Source organism: Hyla sarda, chromosome 1, assembly GCF_029499605.1.
Source record: "Hyla sarda isolate aHylSar1 chromosome 1, aHylSar1.hap1, whole genome shotgun sequence".
Classification (NCBI taxonomy): domain Eukaryota; kingdom Metazoa; phylum Chordata; class Amphibia; order Anura; family Hylidae; genus Hyla; species Hyla sarda.
Genome location: NC_079189.1, coordinates 589,867,237 through 589,879,860, shown reverse-complemented (window position 1 = coordinate 589,879,860; position 12,624 = coordinate 589,867,237). Strand labels below are relative to the sequence as shown.

The following is a 12,624-nucleotide window of genomic DNA, read 5'->3' as shown; positions in this document are numbered from 1 at the left end:
TGCTATGGGAATATGCTTCTACTCTGGATAGCTCCCGAGACACGTGTCATCAGAGAGCACTTAGACGGAAAAGAACAACTCAACTACAGCAGCTGATAATTATTGGAAGGATTAAGATTTTTTAATAGAAGTCATTTACAAATCTGTTTAACTTTCCGGAGTCAGTTGATCTAAAAAAAAAAAAAGTTTTTTTTCCTGGAATAGCCCTTTAAAGGGGTACTCCGTCTTTGGATAGGGGATAAGATGTCTGATCGTGGGGGTCCCGCCGATGGGGACACGCGCGATCTCTGGCACAGCACCCCAGTCACCCGGTGCACGGGTGACTGGCGACTACAGCCGCCACACCACCTCCATTCATGTCTATGGAAGGAGGCATGACGGCTACTACGTAGCCGTCATGCCCCCTCCCATAGACATGAATGGAGGGGGCGTGGCATGACGTCACGAATGTAGAAGCTCCAAGCTTCCGTGTTCCGGACGCCACCGCTGCCGTCCCGGAGATTGCTGGGGTCCCTAGAGGCAGGAACCCCCCCCGCGATCAGACATCTTATCCCCCATCCTTTGCATAGGGGGTAAGATGTTTTCCAGCCATTAAGAAGAACTCTCCTTGTAGAAACATATTTTAGTGAAGGTATATTTTGGGACCTGGCTAGCCTATGCAAAAGGCTTAAGGGGGAGGTATATCAAACCTTGTGAAAGGAACAATGATGCAGTTGCCCATAGCAACCAATGAAAGTGCAGCTTTTCAGAGGCCTTTTTGAAAATGAAAGTGAAACTAAAAGTTCCATTTGGTTGGTTGCTAGGGGCAACTGCACCCTTGTTCCTCGGCACAAGGTTCGATTAATCTCTCCCTAAATTTGTACGTTTTATCGAATTGGTAGCCAAGTGGCGGAGGCAGCGTATGTTGTAGTCATCTGATACAGAACCCCGATGTCTTTTACATGGATAGCAGTATTATTTATAGTCGAGAACTATGGGTGGACACGATGTGAGCATGCACTGAGTACATTAAAAATAAAAAGAGATGTGAAACCACAAAACAACACTAAAAGAAGTGAGAATTAATGAGTTTCAGAAGTTGTCGGACTGCAATGTGAGGTTTCTGGATACCCACAACCTGCACACAAGGAGGCGGCCATGTTTTGTATTCATGAGAATGCAGCCTGTCGACTGTCTAAGAGTCACATTAAAATTGGAAAAGAAACGTCCTGTAAGGCAGTGTTTTCGAACCAAGGTGCCTCCAGCTGTTGCAAAACTACAACTCCCAGCATGCCCGGACAGCCTATGGCTGTCCGGGCATGCTGGAAGTTGTAGTTTTGCAACAGCTGGAGGCACCCTGGTTGGGACACCCTGCTGTAAGAGCTCAATCACACGGAAATTCCATCCGTACTCACCATTTTACCGTCTATGGAGAGGGGTTATCCAGGAAAAAACTTTTATATATATATATATATATATATATATATATATATATATATATATATATATAAACTGCAGCAGAAATGAAGAGAAAATCCAGCGTGGCAATTCAAGCAATACTTGGTACTTTATTCAGCAATCAGCCAACATGGAAGACAGGTGACGGGTTTCGGCCACAGTACGACTAAGGCTACGTACTGTGGCCGAAACGCGTCACCTGTCTTCCCTGTTGGCTGATTGCTGAATAAAGTACCAAGTATTGCTTGAATTGCCACGCTGCATTTTCTCTTCATTTCTGCTGCGTTTGCTGGACTGGTGTCCGGTCCTGTCCGTGCCGTGGCGAGGGCACAAGGGTGAGCTGTGTCAACTCTGCTCTGCCTATATATTAACTGGCTCCAGAAAGTTAAACGGATTTGTAAATTACTTCTATTAAAAAATCTTAATTATTTCAGTACTTATGAGCTGCTGAAGTTGAGTTGTTCTTTTCTGTCTAAGCGCTCTCAGGAACCCCCCAGTTTAGAAGCAAATCCCCATAGCAAACCTCTTCTACTCTGTGCAGTTCCCAAGACAAGCAGAGATGTCAGCAGAGAGCACTGTTGCCAGACAGAAAACAACAACTCAACTTCAGCAGCTGATAATTATTGAAAGGATTAAGATTTTTTTTAATAGAAGTAATTTACAAATCTGTTTAACTTTCTGGAGCCAATTGATATATAAAAAAAAAGTTTTTTCCTGGAATACCCCTTTAAGCTTTCGTTAGAGTCTGGGGTCTGGAATTTCAGAAGTTGCGAAAAATACGATGTCACGTTCCCTCGCGGAAATTCTGTGGTGTGAATAGTGCAGCAGAATCCCATTGAAAGCAATGAGAAGCTGCTGCACCGTATTTTAGGCAATATGAATGTAAATCGGCCCGGATTATAATTTTTTTCTGTAGCCTTTGAATTTAATGGAGACTTGGTTTTCCTTAAATGCATATTAACCCCTTTAATTATGTAGATTTTGTTACAGTGTGTCACCTCAGTAGTAAGGAGATTACATAAGGAGGAGGTTTGTTACAGTGTGTCACCCCAGTAGTAAGGTCATTACATGAGGAGGAGGTTTGTTACAGTGTGTCCCCCCAGTAGTTAGGAGATTACATGAGGAGGAGGTTTGTTACAGTGTGTCACCCCAGTAGTAAGGTGATTACATGAGGAGGAGGTTTGTTACAGTGTGTCACCCCAGTAGTAAGGAGATTACATGAGGAGGAGGTTGTTACAGTGTGTCACCCCAGTAGTAGGGAGATTACATGAGGAGGAGGTTTGTTACAGTGTGTCACCCCAGTAGTAAGGTGATTACATGGGGAGGAGGTTTGTTACAGTGTGTCACCCTAGTAGTAAGGTAATTACATGGGGTGGAGGTTTGTTACAGTGTGTGACCCCAGTAGTAAGGTGATTACATGGGGAGGAGGTTTGTTACAGTGTGTCACCCCAGTAGTAAGGAGATTACATGAGGAGGAGGTTGTTACAGTGTGTCACCCCAGTAGTAGGGAGATTACATGAGGAGGAGGTTTGTTACAGTGTGTCACCCCAGTAGTAAGGTGATTACATGGGGAGGAGGTTTGTTACAGTGTGTCACCCTAGTAGTAAGGTTATTACACGGGGTGGAGGTTTGTTACAGTGTGTGACCCCAGTAGTAAGGTGATTACATGGGGAGGAGGTTTGTTACAGTGTGTCACCCCAGTAGTAAGGAGATTACATGAGGAGGAGGTTTGTTACAGTGTGTCACCACAGTAGTAAGCAGATTACATGAGGAGGAGGTTTGTTACAGTGTGTCACCCCAGTAGTAAGGTGATTACATGAGGAGGAGGTTTGTTACAGTGTGTCACCCCAGTAGTAAGGTGATTACATGAGGAGGTGGGCCAGTGGGCGGAGTCAGGGGGGCGGCAAAATTAGCTTTTGCCTATGGTGGCCAGAATCCTTGCACCAGCCCGGATTACTCCTGCTAGGAACTAGGGTCACTTCCCTAATTCATACAATATCCATAGGCTTCATTCTCAGTAATACCGCTTACAAGGGTTCATCCATTGTGTCGAGGCAAAGGGTTTCCTTAAATGGGTGTTCCAGTGAAAAACAACGGTAAAGGGTCTGATCGTGGGGGGTCCGACTGTGGGACCCCATGTGATCTCCAGAACGGGAACTCTGAAAAAGCCTGTGCTGCAGATGACACGCAGGGCTTTCATTTTTTTTTGGGAGCGTCAAAAGTTGCTTCTCACTGGACAACCCAGTTAAAATCTACTCTTCAGTTAAGAAACTGTACATGAAGTCGGTGATGTAGAGCATCAAAAAGGTGAACAAAACACAAATACCGTCCTAAATAAAGCAAGTAAATCATAACTAAAAGAAAAAAATGGAAAATAAATGGGAAATAAAGTTATAACCGTGATCGGACCGATGTTACACAACAGTGCTTAGTGCAATAGTGACACAATATAGAGGAGGATCATTGGAAACAAATTTAGAGGTATAACATATATATATATATATATATATATATATATATATATATATATATATGTATATATATATATATATATATATGTGTGTCCTACTGGTCACTCAATTAGGCCCATACTACCAATGTTGTCCCCAAGGAGATCAATGGCAGATTCGGTTACATCTGTTGGCCTGATGCTGTGAACTTCCTGTAGGGCAGTGTTTCCCAACCAGGGTGCCTCCAGCTGTTGCAAAACTACAACTCCCAGCATGCCCGGACAGCCTTTGGCTGTCCGGGCATGCTGGGAGTTGTAGTTTTGCAACAGCTGGAGGCACCCTGGTTGGGAAACACTGCTGTAGGGCAGTTCAGAGACCTAGGCTGTAGGGTATAGAACGTCCATAAACATGGCTAGGTGCCTCATCTAACAAACAAGGGTTAGGGTGGGTTCACAGTTTTTGGATACGTTAAAAAAAAAAAAAAAAACTTATGCAACCGTACAGCAAACCGTGACCATAGACTTTCCATTCAAAACCGTATGCACCATAATGTATACAGTTGTCTCCGTTTTTCAGACCACACTGTTTTTTCCTTTTTTTTTTCTGGACAGAAAAACGTGGCCTACCACGGTTTTTGGTCCGGGTGAAAAACCGTATTAAACCGTATAAGTTTTTTTTTTTTTTTAACATGGGAGTCAATGGGAACCGTACAGACCTGTATGTGCGTACGGTTCCATCCGGTTTTCACCATGCGTTTTTTTTCTTGGAATTTCAATCAAACAAGTGAAACTTTATTCATAATGGAGTGAAAAGTTCAAAACGTATGCGTTTTTTTTTCTTAACAAACGGATGCAACTGGACATCATTTTTCAAACCGTATACGGTTTTCAACCGTATGCAGATAAAACTTTGTACACACGTTTCGATACAGTTTAGTCAGGTTTTGAGGAATCCGTTTTTTTTATTTTTTTTATCAAAAACCTGATAAAAAACTGTATTGCAAAAAACGTGGTGTGAACCCAGCCTTAGTAAGGCTGGGTTCACACCACGGTTTTCAAATATGGTAACCGTATACGGTTTTCCGCAAAAAAACGTATACGACCGTATCCGAAACCGTATGCATAGAGAATGCATTGTAAACCGGATTCCAAATGTTGTGTACGGTTGCATCCATTTTGCCTCTGATACGGTTTTGCCAATTTTTCAACCGTAGGCAAAAACGCTGTCGACAACGTTTTTGCCTCCGGTTGGAAAACCGTATGCGAACCGTATGCGGTTCTTTTAACATTGTTGTCTATGAGAACCGTACACAGAATTTCAGAATACGGTTACACACGGTTTTTCTAATCCATTTTTGGAGTTGACACATGCGCAGATTGGAATTTCAACAGAACAATAATAACTTTATTAAATTGATGGAAAACTAATTCCAACAAAATAGCAAAACCGTTGGCAAAAACTGATGCAAACGGATAGAACCGTACGGGGAAAAACTGTATACGTTTTAATTTGGAGTCATACGGTTGTATACGGTTGCATACGGTTTTTGCCATACGTTTTTTAGCGAAAAACCGTATATGGTAACCGTATTTGAAAAACGTGGTGTGAACCCAGCCTAAGACACCTGCCCATTATTTAATCCACATGGGCTCTGTTCCCACCTGTTCTATGGTAAAAATGACTAACCAATAATCTGACCATAGACCTATAACGTGTTGAATGTGTCTGGTCATCAATATGGCACAGTATGCCCTGACACCTCGACAAGGCCTGATCATCCGGTTTAGGAAAAGTTTGGGCTACCTATGGGGAGATTAGGGTTTTTTTCCCCCCAGAATTATCACTTAGGTACTAAAATGACCCTATAAAAACATTGAAGGGGTACTCTGGTGGAAAAAATGTATTTATTTATTTTTTAAATCAACTGGTGCCAGAAAGTTAAACAGATTTGTATATTACTTCTAGTTAAAAATCTTAATCCTTCCAGTAAATATTGGCTGCTGTATGCTCCACAGGAAGTTTTGTAGTTCTTTCCATCCAGGCTGACCACAGTGCTCTCTACTGACATCTCTGTCCATGTCAGGAACTGTCCAAAGCAAAAGCAAATCCCCATAACAAACCTCTCCTGCTCTGGACAGTTCCTGACATGGACAGAGGTGTCAGCAGAGAGCACTGTGGTCAAACTGGAAAGAACTACACAACTTCCTGTTGAGCATACAGCAGCTGATAAGTACAGGAAGAATTAAGATTTTTAAATAGACGTCATTTACAAATCTGTTTAAATTTGTGGCACCAGTTGATTTAAAGGGGAGTACTTTAAAGTGGAACACTTTTTTTTTTTTTTTTTTTTAAATCAACTGGTGCCAGAAAGCTAAACAGATTTGTAAATCACTCCTACTAAAAAATCTTAATCCTTCCAGTACTTATTAGCTGCTGAATACTACAGAGGAAATTATTTTCTTTTTGGAACACAGAGCTTTCTGCTGACATCACGAGCACAGTGCTCTCTGCTGACATCTCTGTCCATTTTAGGAACTGTCCACAGCAGCATATGTTTGCAATGGGGATTTTCTCCTACTCTGGACAGTTCTTAAAATGGACAGAGATGTCAGCAGAGAGCACTGTGCTCATGATGTCAGCAGAGAGCTCTGTGTTCCAAAAATAATACCAAAAATAATAGAATTTCCTCTGTTGTATTCAGCAGCGAATAAGTACTGGAAGAATTAAATTTTTTTAATAGAAGTAATTTACAACTTTCTGGCACCAGTTGATTAAAAAAAAAAAAATGGAAAAAAATTTAAAAAGGTTTCCACCGGAGTACCCCTTTTAAAACAAATAAAAAATAAAATTTCAACCAGAGTACTTCTTTAATGACATGTTGCCTCCTTCAACTCTTCTCAGTTATCTTAATTTCCACCCTTTGCTTTGGCCTCCAGTTTTTTTGGTCCATTTAGAAGTTTGTGTATTTTCTTCTTTAGGGTGCGTTCCCACAGGGCGTATACGCAGCGTATTTGATGCTGCGCAAAATTTATGGCAGCAGCAGGAAATACGCTGCATATTCCTTGCTCACTATACACACAGGGCTTTCCCGGCGGCAGCCCTATGTGTGCTGTGAGTTTTGAAGGCGGAGCCATATGCCGGCGTGTGTGTGACGCACGGCTCCGCCTCCAAAACTCACTGCACACATAGGGCTGCCGCCGGAAATCCCTGTGTGTATAGAGAGCGAGGAATATGCAGCGTATTTCCTGCTGCTGCCATAAATTTTGCGCAGCGTCAAATACGCTGTGTATACGCCATGTGGGAACGCACCCTTACTCAGTCTAAATGATCCCAATTCGTGATATTGAGGTCTCAGCTTTGGGGCAATTTCATCAGCATTTACTACTTTGTATAATGGGTCCATCTTGATCCTCACAGCAATTTCTTGAAGTGATCTTGTTGTAAACCATTTTATTTCTCCAATTTCACAGGTTATTATGTCATCTGTCTATAAGCAGCTAAAAACGATTCACCAACTCCCGGTGCTCCTATTCAAACATACCGGTCATACTAATTTGCATAATTAATTATATATGCGTGACATCACAGGATACACATATGAGGGGGAACTAACTTTTTTATTTCTCCTTATACGGGGCTGTATGAGGGCTTGTTTTTTGCGACCCGATCTGTAGTTTTTAACAGTACCATTTTTGTTTTGATGTGACTTTTTGGGTAAGTAATCTTCTGCAGGACCTGGCCTGTCACTTTATTTTATGGAAAGCATGTAATACTGCATTTCTCCTCTAGTGGCCACTGCAGGGAAATGTATGGTCAGGGAAAGCGGACGGTCTGCCATTCTAGTAACCAGATCTTAGGCAGCTGGTCTTCATGAGAGCATTGGTCAATTTAAAAAAAAAATATATATATATTCTGTTTATTGTTTGGTCATGTCACTATTGCACTGTGTACTATCACACTTACCGACACATATTCAGCCTTAACAAGCTTTGTTTTTGGTCTGACAAGGGAAGGAGAGATTGAGATTTAGTGAAGAGGTGGGGGACACAGGCGTGTTGATATATATATATATATATATATATATATATATATCTTAGACACGCCAGTCATGCACTTACAGCAGCTCCTTCCTATACCTCTACTATCAAGTTGTGATTGTGAGAGGAGGACTCTATGAGATTAGGGCAGAGCAGCCATGATAGATACCAATTCTTGGTGGGCGGTTCAGCCCCATAGATCTATATACAGCTTCTGGAAGCTATGGCGGGGATATGATTTGCCCACACCTGCCCTTCTCTCATATCAGATCATCCCAAATCATAAGTAAGAGATTCTTATAATAGGAGCGACTGTAAGTGTATTTATACATGAAGAGACAACAACGTTCAGTCATTTACTATATAAAGATGGAGGAAACCATGGCAGGGGCGCTACTTACTAATTTGATTTTGTCAATGTCATTGTTAAGGCTGAGCAAAGCGTCACTTCCATTCTGTAGAAGAAGAAAAAACACAAAAGTTTAGCAGCAACGTTGGCTTTTTAGCCCTCAAGGACACAGACCGTTTAAATGTTTGCACTTTCGTTTTTCCCATACCAATTTTTCATCCACAGACACATATAAGGGAGCATTCACATGAAGATTTAGCTATGTGTCGGATAGGTTTTCTGTTTGAAAGCCGTATACAACCATATAGAAAACTGTATACATTGACCTACCATACAAAACGTACACAACTAGATGTAACCGGTTGTGTAAGTTTTTGTACTGGTACGGTTTTGTGTTTTTTTTTTCCTGTGCACAAGTCAATCACAGTTTTAAAGGGGTTATCCAGAAATAGAAAAGCAGAGCTGCTTTCTTTCAAAAAACGCTCCCCGTCTGTCTCCAGGTTGGGTGTAGTTTTGCAGCTCAGTTCTATTGAAGTGGATGGAGCCAAGTTGTAATACCACAACCGACCTGAAGACAGACGTGGAGCTGTTTTTGAAAGAAATGAGCTGTGTTCTATTCCTGGATAACCCCTTTAAAGGGGTACTCCGGTGAAAACCTTTTTTCTTTTAAATCAACTGGTGGCAGAAAGTTAAACAGATTTGTAAATTACTTCTATTAAAAAATCTTAATCCTTCCAGTACTTATTAGCTGCTGAATGCTACAGAGGAAATTCCTTTCTTTTTGGAACACCGATGACATCACGAGCACAGTGCTCTCTGCTGACATCTCTGTCCATTTTAGCAACCATGCATAGCAGATGTATGCTAGGTGCAGCATGGTGGCTCAGTGGTTAGCACTGCTGCCTTGCAGTGCTGGGGACTTGGGTTCAAGTCTCACTAAGGACAACAATAAATAAAGTGTTATTTTTAACCTCAGCAGAGAGAACTGTGCTCGTGATGTCATCAGAGAGCATTCCAAAAAGAAAAGAATTTCCTCTGTAGTGTTCAGCAGCTAATAAGTACAGGAAGGATTAAGATTTTTTAACAGAAGTAATTTACAAATATGTTTAACTTTCTGCCACCAGTTGATTTAAAAGAAAAAAGGTTTTCACCGGAGTACCCCTTTAAGCACAGTTCTGTAGTGTTTTTAAAATTTTACTTTGCAGCCGCCAGGGACTCCTGCAGTGCTGCGGAGCTACTCCTACTCCCATCATGGAAAATACTTGCTTCCATGATGGGAGTAGTAGTTCTCCTGGCTGCGTGAGTCTTTGGATGGCTGTGGAATGCCTTTGTCGCCGATAAAGTAACGTATACGGTTATTATAATGGTTATTATAATGCATAATTTTGCATACGGTTTACAAAATCGTGATGTGAATGTAGCCTAAGAGCTTGTTTTTTGCGCAACCAATTATACTTTGTAATAACCTCTTTCATTTTACCCTAAAATGTACAGCAGAACAAAAGAAAAACTATTATTTGTGGGGGTAATTGAACAAAAAACCTGAAATTTTGCACTTTTTGAGGGTTTCGTTTTTACACTGTACACCTTACTGTAAAACTGATATACAGTATTCTTTATTCTGTGGGTCAATAAGATTAAAAAAATACCCATGTACATGCATTACTGCTGTTTAAAGGGGTACTCCGCTGCTAGATATCTTATCCCCCATCCAAAAAATAGTGGATAAAATGCCTATTCGCATGGGTCCCGCTGATGGGGCCCCCTGCGTTCTCCTGCAACATCCAGCATTCTAAACAAACACTGGGTTCCTGCAGTAGTGGTCGTGATGTCACGGTCACGACCCCTCGTGACATGACACCACGCCCCCTCCATTCATGTCTATGGGAGGAGGCGTGTTGGACAACATGCCCCCTTCCATAGACATGAATGGAGGGTGTGTGGCCGTGACGTCATGATCACAGCCTCTGGCTCCGAGCACCGGAGTACCCCTTTAAATAACGGGACTCTCAATGAGTTTTCTCAATGGATACAGAAACAGCTTGTATGGATAGAATCTATTTCACTTGTCTCTATCTCATTTTTCACTATCTAGCTTTTTCTTTTGCAGGTGATATCAGCAGGAGGAAGTACAAGGCTTTATTAATTCATATTATTCCTATTATTTTTTTCTATCCTATAAAATGACAGGTCACTACCTCCTACAAGATCAGCTCCCTCATCTCCTACAGATGACATTGGTGATTTTATTGGCTACTGAGTATTCTGTCCAACACTATTTTTGCTAGCGTGATACTAGTTAAAGTGTCCCTGACATGTGAAAAGTTTTGATCAGTGCTGAGACCCCCAGTGATCCAGGAGAACATTAAAAGTCTATGGGGCCACAGGACGTAGATCACTGCAAGCCAGGGAGTGAAGAGCGCTACTTCTGGCTTCTCCCTGATGGATCAAAACTTGTGACATGTTTCTGTGATATGTCAATTTTTTTTCTTTTAATGACCGTGACACTTTAAAGACACTTTATCAGTTTTATTTCAATGTCAAAAACACTTGATAACATGTTTATAATAGGAACCTTACCTCAACTGGCTGGTTACCTTCTTCATTCTAGAAAGACAAATAATAAAACATTTTAATATGAATTAAATAATACTATTAATAATGTTTTAATATAGTTAGTTTATCTTTTTTTACCATAAAGATACTGAATAGAATCAGACATCCACGTCTTAAAGTTTGTACCCCCAGAGAAGAGGGAAATCTCACAGCAGTATCTATCTCATATCTATCTATCTATCTATCTATCTCATATCTATCTCTCTCATATCTATCTATCTCATATCTATCTATCTATCTATCTATCTCATATCTATCTATCTCATATCTATCTATCTCATATCTATCTATCTCATATCTATCTATCTATCTATCTATCTATCTATCTCATATCTATCTCTCTCATATCTATCTATCTCATATCTATCTATCTATCTATCTATCTCATATCTATCTCTCTCATATCTATCTATCTCATATCTATCTATCTATCTATCTATCTCATATCTATCTCTCTCATATCTATCTATCTCATATCTATCTATCTATCTATCTCATATCTATCTATCTATCTCATATCTATCTATCTATCTCTCTCTCTCATATCTATCTCTCATATATCTATCTATCTCATATCTATCTATCTATCTATCTATCTATCTCATATCTATCTATCTATCTCATAACTATCTATCTATCTCATATCTATCTATCTATCTCATATCTATCTCTCTCATATCTATCTATCTCATATCTATCTATCTATCTCATATCTATCTATCTATCTCATATCTATCTATCTATCTATCTATCTATCTATCTCTCTCTCATATCTATCTCTCTCATATCTATCTATCTCATATCTATCTATCTATCTATCTATCTCATATCTATCTATCTATCTCATAACTATCTATCTATCTCATATCTATCTATCTATCTCATATCTATCTCATATCTATCTATCTCATATCTATCTATCTATCTCATATCTATCTATCTATCTTCTATCTATCTATCTATCTATCTCATATCTATCTATTTATCTATCTATCTCATATCTATCTATCTCATATCTATCTATTTATCTATCTATCTAATATCTATCTATCTCATATCTATCTATCTCATATCTATCTCATATCTATCTATCCATCTATCTATCTCATATCTATCTCATATCTATCTATCTCATATCTATCTATCTATCTATCTATCTCATATCTATCTATCTCATATCTATCTATCTATCTATCTATCTCATATCTATCTATCTATCTATCTCATATCTATCTATCTCATATCTATCTATCTATCTATCTATCTATCTCATATATATCTATCTCATATCTATATATGTCATATCTATCTATCTCTATCTCATATCTTCTAGCTATCTCATATCTATCTCAAATTTATCTATCGATCTTCTATTAACTAACTACTGTCAATTTGCAATTTTTGGTACCACATGATCAGAAAAAGCATCAAAATGAATAACTGCTGTTCCAATTGTGTCCATTAGAGGGAGCCATTCTTTCATGTTAATACAAAAAAAGAGTATGGTGGAGATTTATCAAAACCCGAGCAGAGGAAAAGTTGACCAGTTGCCCATAGCAACCAATCGGATCGCTTCTTTCATTTTTAAAAATGTCTCTGAAAAGTGAAAGAAGCGATCTGATTGGTTGCTATGGGCAACAGGTCAACTTTTCCCCTGCACAGGTTTTGACATGTGAGAACTCTTTATAACTGAAGAGAGGTATTATATAATCCATAGATATTGTATTTTCTAGTT

At 39.8% G+C, this 12,624-nt stretch overlaps 1 protein-coding gene across 2 annotated transcripts in view; it reads right to left on the bottom strand.

Moving 5' to 3' along the window:
- Positions 1-12,624, bottom strand: part of DAB2 (DAB adaptor protein 2) — a 118,961-nt gene that overhangs the window by 26,724 nt on the left and 79,613 nt on the right. For both annotated transcript variants that reach the window (XM_056546031.1, XM_056546039.1), the window contains exons 7-8: positions 10,854-10,880; positions 8,326-8,379 (exon numbers count right to left, since the gene is read on the bottom strand). In XM_056546031.1, coding sequence (XP_056402006.1) covers positions 8,326-8,379; positions 10,854-10,880 — 81 coding nt within the window. The remainder of the gene's footprint in view (positions 1-8,325; positions 8,380-10,853; positions 10,881-12,624) is intronic.